General features: G+C 38.0%; 1 protein-coding gene and 1 long non-coding RNA gene across 3 annotated transcripts; one reads left to right on the top strand and one right to left on the bottom strand.

Annotated features, from left to right (window-relative positions):
• The first annotated feature begins 621 nt into the window (after positions 1–621).
• On the top strand, positions 622–5,516 carry LOC115739408. The gene is made up of 2 exons (XR_007196898.1): positions 622–4,131; positions 5,052–5,516. It is a non-coding gene; the product is annotated as an uncharacterized LOC115739408 (long non-coding RNA).
• A 2,483-nt stretch (positions 5,517–7,999) lies between these two features.
• On the bottom strand, positions 8,000–8,745 carry LOC115739449 (protein CYSTEINE-RICH TRANSMEMBRANE MODULE 13-like). Of its 2 annotated transcripts, none has more exons than XR_007196976.1 (3): positions 8,543–8,737; positions 8,256–8,343; positions 8,000–8,123 (listed from the first exon to the last, which is right to left on the bottom strand). XR_007196976.1 is itself a non-coding variant. In XM_030672549.2 (3 exons), exons 1-3 carry the CDS (start codon positions 8,598–8,600, stop codon positions 8,051–8,053), a joined length of 225 nt encoding a protein of 74 aa, XP_030528409.1. In that variant the 5' UTR covers positions 8,601–8,745; the 3' UTR covers positions 8,000–8,050. The 2 variants fall into 2 exon arrangements, 1 of the variants encoding a protein (XP_030528409.1); XM_030672549.2 differs by having other exon boundaries at positions 8,537–8,745.
• Positions 8,746–12,047: the final 3,302 nt, after the last annotated feature.

The following is a 12,047-nucleotide window of genomic DNA, read 5'->3' on the forward strand; positions in this document are numbered from 1 at the left end:
ATTTTGATTTCCTTTGCTGCCACATATAACTGGCTCTTGTTTCAACTTGATGTAAAGAACGCTTTCTTGCGTGGTACTCTTAATGAGGAGGTGTATATGGAGCAACCTCCGGGGTTTGCTGCTCGGGGGTAGTCTAGTGGACTGGTTTGTAAGTTGAAAAATTCCTTACATGGTTTGAAACAGTCCCCACGAGCATGGTTTGGAAGATTTTTTTAGGTTTTACTCTCGTTTGGATGTTCTAGATGTGGAAATGATCACTCTTTCTTTTATAAACAATCAGGGGATGCAAGCTATTCTTGATTGCATATGTTGATGATATTATCATCTCCAAAGATGACTTGGTTGGTATAGCTGAACTAAAACTTTATCTTCAACAACAATTTCAAGCTAAGGATTTGGAAAAGTTGAAGTATTTCTTAGAATTGAGGTTGTACAATCACGTAAAGGTATTATTCTATCACGGTGAAAGTATATCCTGGATTTGCTCTCTATGACAAGTATGTTGGCATCAAAGCCTTTTAATTCACCTATGGAACAAGGAGTTAAACTGGTTGCTGATGGAGGAGAAACTCTTGATAATCCCGAAAGATATAGAAAACTAGTAGGTAAGCTAAATTATCTCACAATTACTCAACCGGACATCGCCTTTCCAGTTAGTGTGGTAAATCAGTTTCTGTCTTCCCCTCGTACATCTCATTGGGATGCGATTATTCGAATTTTGAGATACTTGAAGAAACCTCTAGAGAAAGGAATTGTCTACCAAAACCATGGCCATAGTAGAGTTAAGGGTTTCTTTGACGCTGATTGGGCAGGATCTCTAGATGATAGGAGATCAACTACTCGCTCTTGTACCTTGGTTGGAGGAAATCTGGTATCATGGAAGAGTAAGAAACAGAGTTTTGTTGCCCGCTCTAATGCTGAGTCCGAATGTAGAGCCATGGCACAAGTGATATGTGAATTAATGTGGATACATGAGCTCTTGATTGAGTTAGGTTTTAAAGCTTCAAATCCTATGTCTCTATGGTGTGATAATAAAGCAGTAATACATATAGCTTACAATCATGTGTTTCATGAGAGAACAAAACACATTGAGGTTGATTGTCATTTTATTTGAGAGAAGCTCCAGAGTGGAATGATTTTTCCTAGTTATATTAGGATCAGTGAATAAGTTGTAGACATCTTTACTAAACCTTTGGATAATGGGAGGATGGAATATATTTCTAATAAGTTGAGCATGATTAATATTTATGCCCCAGCTTGAGGGGGAGTGTTAGAGGTATAAAAGGGTAAAATAGTCTTTGGAGCTTTAAGGCTTATTTTGTATTTATAGATTGTCGTTTATTGCATAATAAGAGATACAATATTCCTTTCTACAAGCTGCAAGATATTCATTAAGGAAAAAGAAAAAAGTAAAAGTCAATTCAGGGGGCAGTAATCTTCATGGCCTTTCTCCTGTTTGAATGGTATGATTAGAGTCTGGGTGAATGATGATATACTAAAGCTTTCTGCAGTGAAGTATAGAATTTAGTATTTATCTCCATCTTGGTTGGCAGTAAGTGGGTTTTTCACTGTACTAGTTTCTGAACAATATGGGTTTTGACTTCATTTAAGTGTGGCTGGTTCTTACACAGCAACATCACCATTGCTATTGCATAAGTTCTCCTTACATTATGATTTATTCCTTCTAATGTTAATGTTAGTGATTATGTATATGTCGGGAAAATTGTGTAACAGAGTTTTTGAGGCTTTTGCAATACACCATATAGTCACTTCATGGGATTAATCAAGCTGTTATTGATGACAGATTTATTTTTGCTCTCTACTAGTGTTTAAAACTCAGTCTAGATTGACTAGTTCTACTGAGAACTCTTTCTATGTCCGATCTGGTTTACCTATAGGAGCATAAGAGGTACTAAGCCAGTCATGAATTGGCCAATTCAGTTTGACTTGGTTGGGTAGATTCTTAAGTCATTCTTTACTCTCCAAATTTGGATACAAATATAAAGAGACTGTACACATTAATTGTTTTGTTTAACATCGTTATTCCTACATAATGATAGAGTAGAAAATCATAATAAATTCATTGAGTAACCAACTATAAGTTAGATAAGTGCATTTCACTTTCTATTTGTTTGAAAAAAATCAAATTATAAACTTTAGTTTCTACTTTTAATAATTTCTTCGATCTTTATTCTTTTCGGTAATGCTACTGTTTGGAACTTAGACTTCTGGCCTCATTTGAATGGGAGGCAGACATCAAGTGGGTTCTTTTGATCTGTTTCCTTTTAAAACACTCCTGGCAGCCAAAAAGTAAGATCACATAAATTGATCTAGGGTATCTTTTGATATAGCAGAAATTTTCTTGATGTCTTGAAAACTCTTGTGATGGAGTATATTGTAGTAGAAGCTCACCTTGTAAGTATACTGGTTGTGGACATGAGAATCACACACTTGATCAATGCTTAGATCTGATTTTAGGTCTCCATACTTGAAAGAAATTATCTTATAACTAACATGATATGTCACCGGAGGGTAGTAATGAGGCCTGACTTATTTAAAATTCACTATGTGCCAATGTAATGGTTTTACTTCTTTGAAAATAAGAAAGTCAAGACAATCTTTCAATTTCTTTCGAAATGTCGCTGCTTGACATGCATCTTTTGACGCTGCATCTCTTGTTCAATTGTGCAAATCTTTGCTTGATTACTGGTGATGGACGACTCGTGATCACAAGCAAGTCATGTAATGTTTTAGCGCACATTCAGCTCTCATTCAGCTGTTTGGGCACGGCTGTTGGTTGTGGTTTTGGGTGAATTCTTCCATTCTGATACTTGCCATTAGGAAGTATAGGTTGCTTATTATCCTCTTTCTCTGGTGAAATCGTAATTACGCGATCTGATGAGGGTGGGGAGTGGCCGTTGGGACTAGAAGGCTTGGACAAGGTATGGCTCCCAGTAGCAAGCTTGTTAGGATGGTGCAGAGGGCTAGTCTTCAGGCGAGAACACTATCAGTATGGATTCCCTGTTAGAAAATGCTTATTTGGGTTGCACTTACACCCAAAGGACGTGAGTGTGAGGTTCATCATTGGATGAGCCAGACAGACCATATCTAGGGTGAGGTTAGGCCAAGGTCTCAGAATAATCTCCGTTGCTTATACAGTTCTAGGTTCACATTTTGATCATTCTTAATGAAGTTCTCCTTCTATTGATTGGTTAAATTAGTGCATTTTGATTATATATCATCTGTCTATTATAGATTGCTTGTTATGGCAATGGGGAAAGCATTATCTTGTTCTTTTGCTTTGTGGCTAGTAAACTAAGTTTTTTCTTTTTAGGTTAACTCATTTAGATTTTCTGGTCCAAGTCATCTCACTTTTGAGATGGAAATTCATTATAGTGTCACTGTCACTTTTATGGGTGACTATTTAATAGCAATGTGGCTCTATTATGAAGAGATCACACTGAGTTGCTTTTTATGTTTAATTCTTCTTTTTAATTTCAATTTAATGTATCTGTTTGCATAATGTACCATGAGAATAGGAAAGAATCTCCTTATTATTATTATTATTATTTTTTTTTATGACTGATTAAGGGTGATTCATCAGTCTTGCTCCAGCTCTTCTGATTAATAAATGGAAGAACAGACATCCAGTCAATGATGTTACAGCTTATTGGTTTATCTAAGGGTACTGAATTCTCAGAAGCTATACAATTCTTGCCAGTGACTATGCTCTAAGCTATGTTCTTCTGCTTCCTTGCATGTCTGATGCTGTGGTATTTGTCTATCAGCATAATCCCTGACAAAATCGATTCCTGGTCTATTTAACCGTGTACTTTTCATGTAATTTACGTCTTTAAAGAGGCATAATTCTTCCCTTCTATGTCTTTACCTGAGCATCAGCTATTCATATGTTAAATTCTTTAAGTTTACATGATACTATTCCATGTCCTATGTCACAACAGATCTTACCAATTGTCTTTTGTGGTATTCTCCTTTTCCCTAGTCTATATCTGAGCCACGCTTGTCCCAAGCAGAATTTGTATTTGAAAGTCCAAGTGCCTCGCCACTCGATGCATGGCCTTTTGGATTTAGTACATCGGAATTCTGATCTCTTTGCTATGCTGTGAAAAGGTAAAAGAGCTATCACACTACAAGAACATTTTGGTTCTTATCATGGTTTATCTGCTCCATTCATTCAGTCATTGCTTATTTATGGTTTTAGAGAGTCAAACTGTTGCTTGAAGCACGTTTTTATCTTTACTTATAAAATGCTGTGGATGAAGAGTCATAAGAAAATAAAACTTGCAAACCTGGGAAGTTACTCCTTTACATATGGATTTGAGGTTGCTGCTGTGATAGATTATCGTAGGTTCTAACTGTCTATTGATGCAGTCAAAATGCATGTGAACAGTTCATTTGATAGATCTTGGGCTTGATTCAAATCAAACTGGAACTACTCTAATTTATACATTGCATTTGCCAGGCACTTTCTTACCACTGGCCAAAATTGCCCTACTATGCCTTTCTATTTCTCTGCTACCACTTGTTTCTGTCCTAAGGCTACAGGTGATAATTATGTGATGGAGCTGAAAAAAGTATAAAACAAAGTGAGATATGACCTGTATTCCCATTGCTATGCCTGACTCTTGGTTGAATACTTCGTGAGGAAGTCTTATCAGTGTGCTGTCTCTGATGACCTTGTTACAATATTAGGGTGGAGATTTTATGATGTTGTATGGTCTCTAATAGATCTTGTTGACATGAGTTGTTGGCACTTCCTTGGTGCCATTTGCAATGAAAGCACTTTTTTTTTTTTCAAATCAAATGATTTGTGTAGAATTGTCCAATATTCCCCTTAAAATAACTGTATAGATATATACGGGCAGTTGGTCACACCAGGAAAGACATTATTGTTGTAATGTCTTGAGGGCTTCTGTGGAACAGGCATTCTTTCAATTCAATGGATGCTGAACATTCTGTTTGACATGTCCGAGTCTGAGTTTCCATTCCTTCTATTGATGCTGTGGGCATTGATTTCCTTGTCTGTTCAGGCCAGAGAAAATAAATGGACACATCGCAAAGGAATAGGGTTTGAATGCTCATTCCCTTTTGGCACCAATCCCTCCTACCAAATTTTCCCATACGCAAATTAGACTGAAAGAATGTGTGAAATCAGGAGGAAGTCTTGCGTGACAACCTTTTGAAAGGGTTGCTTTGGTGGCAATTGGAGTCAATTCATGTTTTGAAAAGTCCTTCAAGGGGTTGGGGTAGTTGTGAAGAGCTTGGCTCGGAACATTTATTGCGGTCATAGTGGACCCTGATAAATCCTGATGTGGAGTGAACCACTCAATTCTCAGTTGATAGGTGGATTGAACCACTTGATACTATTGGTAGAATTGGTGGATGACTACTAACATTGTACTGGGGTCATTAAAGAAAGAAAGCAAAAACTGAACTTTATCGAATTGAAATCTCTGGTACATTGGTTGATTATGTACTTGCTTACATTTTACTAAGATGATGGAAATAGAAATACTGATAAACCTGATAACCCTTTACGTTATAATTTTAAATCATTTCAGTTGTCTCACAAAAAATTAATCACTTACAGGAATTATTTGATAATGGGCTAAAACTAACGTTTTGCATGAAATAATAGACATGTCTGAAAATCTCTCTGGATGAAGCAAAACCAGACAATGATGATCAGGGAAAGAATTTCTTGGGGTTCCTGTTTTGATGTTTTAAGTACATACATACTTCTAGGCAAATGACAAGATTTTCATTTGTCTGTAGGTTAAGCATTTAATAGTTTGAAACCAAACCAAATTGATAGTAACCATAATTTTATAGTTATCGTGTAGCTTGAGGTCTCTCCAAACTGACATTTTTCGTCTGGGTGGAAAACCTAAAACTAACTGTCAAGGCCTTACGCAGTTTTCACAAGCGATGATAGTATAACAATGAAATGCTGAAACAAAGGGTTCGGGGCAAATATAGTATTTCTTTGAGAATCAACAAATGTACATTCCGTAACAACAAAGAAACTGTGGGTTTGGGTAATAAATTCTCATATGCCATCATGCTCTCTATAGTAGTCTTGCTGCTGTTATGTGTCGATGCGAAAGCATCTTCAACCTGTGTTCTGATATGACTGATGAAGAGTTATTTAGAACCTAAACCTTCAAAATGCAGTAATCCGATCCTGTCAAGGCTTAAACACATGGAAGTGAAATTGGACGCAATTGTTAGCAGCAAGCAATTGCAATTGTGTTTGCTCTATTTATTGGCACTTCAGCAGTGTTTTGCTGGTTCTCTTGGATTTGCAGAATAAGTTTTGTGGGAGTCAAAATCGCATTGGAATTATGAGTGATGTGACTTATGAAATAGTAAATTTGATGTAACAGTCTGAAATTCCAAAAGTGAATATGATCCTTTTCCGGATCTAGCGGGAAAAAATTTGAATTGAAACTACTTGGAAGAGAAAGGTCATTAGAGATAGGATCAGTACCTAGCTGCATGCCGATTCTTGAAGTGTCAATGGGATGCATCAAATCTGTTAGTACTCTTGGTTCTTTACTTGCTGCTTAAAAATGTGAACTGAATATGTACCACCGCCATTTCCCCGGAACCTTATGAGAAGATCGAGGGCAACCACAGTGGAAAATTCTAAGTATAAGCATCAGATCGCGGATCGTAATGAAATCTCACTTATTTTCTGGTGTTAGATTCTAAAAAATGAGATTGGTTCGCCATTTGATTGAAACCATTCGAGCTAATCGGCGATACACATCATGCCCCATCTTGGAAAGGAGGTCTGCTACTTTCCATAACATGAGAAAATCATTCTGAGGGCCATGCAAAGCTGCTTGTTGAGCTTCACCTTTTACTCGTTTTCCTTTACTTTTGTGGGGACAGTAGAACTAAGAGCTAGCCTTTAGTATAGCGTGGAACCAACTGATTGGGACTGGATCTCTGGAAATCACGGGTTGAGCACTCTTTGAAAATTCACATTTAATGTTGTTTTGAAATAGTATATGGCGCGTTGGATGTTTGATTTTTTTTTTTTTTTTGGTCAGAAGCTGATGTTTGATTTTGATAGTAAGTTTTTCGGCATTTCGCAGGTTATATCTTCAATCCTTGCAAATTGATGAACTTACAGGTTTTGTGTTCAGAAATGGTGAAGAAAATTTCAGCGGTGGGCACCAAATTTCAGCGGTGGGTAATAGAATGAGATTTTCTTTGTTCTGCTGTCTGCTTGAAGGACCCAAGAGATTAATTTTCAAGATGAGGCATCATTTTCAGGAGTTACACAAATATCGCGTCATTTCGATCATTTAAATGAGCAACATCTTTCAATTTGATATGGCATTCTGCATCTTGCAAAGGATATCAATTCCCTGCAGTTGCACTAATTGGATCTTGTAGTTGAGTGCTAGCAGAAGACCGGACTTCGTGATATTTAGTAAAGTTCGCCAAGAAATGATCTCAAACTGGTAAAACACAGGGTGGGCGAAAATCGTTTGATCTCATCTCACTTCTCACTTGAATGCCGTTTCGCTTTTTAAACTCGTGCAATGGCGAAGGTGGCAAATGTTACTGGTGTCAAAGTGTAAAAAGATTCAACTCCGTGGAAAGATTCAACTCGGGCAAGCATGTGACCGGATGCTTCGTGGTCAAATTGCTTGTTATGCAGGTTAGATCCGAGTCCCAACTGTCACCGAAGTCGACTGCGATCGATCGAACCTGGCGGTTCGTGTGACGACTCGACTTATGTCGGATTTTTTCAAGGAAAGAAAGCAAACATTGCCCCTGCTTTATAAGAATGTACAGAGCACATCTAAAAGAGCAATGCTATAATCATATAAAGATTACAGAGCACACAGGGGAAAGTCAAAATACAAAGCTGCCTAGTGCCCACCATGTAGAATCATCTAGAGAACACAGGACAACCCTGAGCTGTCAAGCTGGAAGTGGGTGGGACTCTATTTTCTTATTATTTTTGGTTTTTTTTTTTTTTTTTGGGTGGAATCATACACAACACAAACTGCTAACACAGGAACAAGATGGACGGATCGCAGCAACACTCGTCGATGAGGCAGCAGCAACACAGAGCCGCAAGGCTGCAATGCAACCAACCAAAAACAATACATCACTGATCAATTTCCCTTGACCATATGAACATGAAAATCTTTCTGGCCAAGATACAAAAATAGAGGGAGAGGGAGAGAGAGAGAGAGAGAGAGAGAGAGTACCATCCTTCAAGAAACCCCGGCTCTCTCCTGGGAGGAGGGGCAGCATAGTACTGCGGAGGTGCTTGTACAGGAGGCCCTTGATAATACCCTGCAAAACCAACCTCCACCATACAAGATCAGACATGAACATGGGTGGGAAGAGAGAGAGAGAGAGAGACAAAACCTACCACCACCATACAAGATCAGACATGAACATGGTGGGAGGAGAGACAGAGACAAAAACCAACCACCACCACACAAGATCAGACATGAACATGGAGAGAGACAGAGAGAGAGGATACCTTGACCTTGAGCAGGGTAACCTTGAGCAGGGTAAGGATAAGCGTACTTGGGGGGTTCGCTCATCTCTCGCGACTTGGAGGAGACCCAAGGAAACTTTCACAGGCTCCTTTGCTTGTGAGCCGTGGATGAATTCGCAACCGATATTATGATTATTGCACAGAGAGAGAGAGAAAGAGAGAGAGAGAGTCTCTTTCTGTGTCTTGATCTTGGGTCTGGTTTTTGTCTCAGCACCTCAGCATGGTAGTAGGTAAAATTGCAGCACGGCCTTTCATCTGTTGCGAAATTTCCGGAGTTTCGAATTTTAAAAAAAAGAGTCAAGATGTGTGTGTGGTTTGCAACATATAAATTACACGAAAAATAAAGCAAAGGGTAAAAACTAAACCGGCTTTGTTCAAAGATTGAGCAAGGAATAAAACGTGTATTTTCTTTTTCTTTTTTCATTTTTTTTGGCCTTTTCCATTGAAACTCTTAAGGAACTTTTCAAATTCCTAAAATACTCCAAACTTATCGGGCGCAATTCTATCTATCCGTAGTCATACGTTGCAAAAGCCCCGAGTGATCCGAGCGTTAAATACTCAAAATTCGTACGCCCGAAAAATTAGTATTAACCACAGGGTAAAAATAAAACTCGATCTAAGTAAAGTAACTATTTACGCAATTTCCCATTTCGTCTTGATTTATTAAACAATAATTGAGGTGGAATGTACAGCGTCCTAGAAAAGATTATCCAATGCACCTTCGCTACGTCGTTCTCTCTCTTCTTGACTTTTTGATTCACATTTTGAAGTCATTCTTTTTCGGTGCTTATCTGCTTTTTTATTTATTTTTATTTTTCTTCCTGTCGTCTCCTGTCTTGAACTGGGGGAATTTTATGTGCGTCAATGGTCACTAACTCCTTTATTTTATAGATTGGGGACAAAGGTTCATCGTAATCGAGATCCTTCGATTACGACACAATACATAGAATATTGGGACTTTGCCTCCTTGTTTGACAGCTGGTTTTCTCTTTTTCTAGGATCTCACTTTTTCTTTCAATTTGGAATTCTGATTTGATGTATATTTTCATCCCTTCGAGTGATGTTCGTTCTAATCTCTAAATTATTATGAAATTATTCAATATCGTTATTTTATCAATTTAAATTAATATAATGTGTTAACGTAGCTTTCGATTTGTTAAATTTTAACTGTGAACAACAAAATAAAAGTTACACTTCGATTATTAAATTATGTTTGAACTGATAATAAATATGATAATGCACGTTATTAGAAAATGACGGACACTCCAAACAAAAAGACAAATAACAACAGACATATTGACATTGTAAATTTTTTTCTCTTTCTAAACTAGATGCATAAAAAGATGGACATGTTGACTTATTACTTTTAAAAACCCAACTCAATATGTAATAACCTACGCCATCACATAATGTCCGATCTGTTGTTTGAGCAACCGAAATGATTATATTGAACATCTAGCAATAGTTCATGGATTACATTTAACGGATAAAAATATCGGATATTACATTGTATAATGAGTTAAAGATTAAGGATTATTGGTTATGTTTTTCCTTCAATTTGCTCTTTGACTAACGCAAGAAAAACTAGTATTCATATTGATTTATTAAATGACGTGACAAATAATAAATGGCCATTTAATCTAATAAGATCTCGTTAAGGCACCCAACAAGAATCTACCATATAACTTTGCAATCCCATTTAGTCTCAATACTTTCTTCCCTGAGTATCATCTATGGAGCTTTCTTATCTCATGAAGGACCGAATTACGTGAAAATAAAATAAAAATTTTCATCTTTCAACCATGAGAAAAAAGGAATAAAAAATAGTTTGGATCGGTTTTCGGTTTCGAAGATCTCATTGTTTTTAGAAAATGTTACAAATTAATGACGAAAATTTTCATTTAAAATACATACATTTGTATGACAAGTAAAAAGGAAGCAAATGCGATTTTTTTTTTCTTCTAGATAGCCAAAAGAAAGTAGACTTGTTTTATCTTTTCATTGTTAAGGTGCAGAAAATGGACTTTGTTCCCATGACAGCTCATCTTTGAAGGGATTTATCGAAGCCGAATCAGACGATCACACAGAGAATCGAGAAAAATTGAAAGACGCACGAGATTACCCGGGTTCACCCCAAGATTAGGGCTACGTCCCGCAAAGAGATTTTCACTATATTTTTCGGTTTACTGCCAATTCGCATATTACAATAATAAAACCGAGCAAAATATATATGCCCAAAAAACGGGCTAAAAAACCTAAATCTCTTAATTCTACCATACGGGCCAGCTTAAATAAAAGCCCAAACCCGTAGAGGTTTGGTGGGCGCTGCCCCGAGCCCCCGCCCGCTCACCGGCGAGCGGGGGCGGCAAATCCATTGGCCGGGCGGCGGAACCCCGTCGGGAGGCGCGCCCCCGAACCCCCGCTCAGTGACCGGGCAGCGGGACACCCGTGTCGGGGGCGCTGCCCCGAACTCCCGCATCCTCGCGCGTAGGGGTCATATGTCGTTGGGTAACACTTCGGTTTCCCTAAGCTCACGTGGGCGTACCCGGTGTGAGAAACAAGGGTCCCCGAAGTATTCGCCAACTCCAACAATCTTGTCCCTAGCTTCCGTCTCTATCTCTTCGGATCGGGACCGTTGTTTTCACATTCATGTTCTGCCCCTATTTATAGTAATTTTTGCTTTAGCCTTCTCAACAAAATGATAACGCTTCGCACGTGATGGTTGGCTCACAGACACGACCCTCAAATTCCAATAGCACCGGAATGTGTCTAGCTTTTAGAGGCTACTCTCGGGAAAATTGCAGAGTAGACAGTAAACTGCGTAAAAGTTTCGTTAAGTTCAATCAAGTTCTAAACCTTTTCTTAAAATCACATGTGCCACATAAACATTTTTTGAATGATACGTAGACAGTTCTAGGTATTATTTATGGAAAGGACTTACTCGCACTTTCTGAAGAAAGTTTAGAACTTGATTGTATTCCACAAGCGGGATTTAAGACTTTTTATGCAATTTTTTTCGGCTACTTTTAATTTTTCCGTAATTTAGTCTTTAATTTGGTGTCCATCATCCACGTGAGCAATTTCAAGACAAAATTGATTGGAAAGACTGCATTGAAAAACCACCAAAGGGTTCAAAATTAAATTGGCAAAATTGAAATTTTATGACTAAATTGATCGTCGTACGATAGGCTTAGGACTTTTCAGACAACAATTTTCTCACTCAATTGACATAATTCAACAGCTTAAGTATCTAATTGGATGTGGATCCAACTAAGTTCTTAATTGGTTCAAGCAATGAGCTCCCTTTTGGATCTTCCTATTATGAAGGCACTGAACTTCCACGGTGCTTCCTCAACACTTTCAAACTCAGAGAGATGAGTTTGTACTCGAAGCTTGTGACTCCGAAATAACAAACGTTGCGTGTAGATGGGGCTAGTGATTTGGCCCCAATCAACAATCTCTTGAATTTTGACATTGTTGCACAGCAACCCTC

The sequence above is a fragment of the Rhodamnia argentea genome, chromosome 11 (genome assembly GCF_020921035.1).
Source record: "Rhodamnia argentea isolate NSW1041297 chromosome 11, ASM2092103v1, whole genome shotgun sequence".
Lineage (NCBI taxonomy): Eukaryota > Viridiplantae > Streptophyta > Magnoliopsida > Myrtales > Myrtaceae > Rhodamnia > Rhodamnia argentea.

Excerpts from the sequence above, each read along its gene's own strand:
- LOC115739449 (XM_030672549.2), bottom strand. The coding sequence starts at position 8,600 with ATGAGCGAACCCCCCAAGTACGCTTATCCTTACCCTGCTCAAGGTTAC. Across the intron at positions 8,344-8,536 it reads TTACCCTGCTCAAGGTCAAG|GGTATTATCAAGGGCCTCCT; the intron begins GTATCCTCTCTC and ends TTGGTTTTGCAG. Across the intron at positions 8,124-8,255 it reads CCGGGGTTTCTTGAAGGATG|CCTTGCGGCTCTGTGTTGCT; the intron begins GTACTCTCTCTC and ends GTTGCATTGCAG.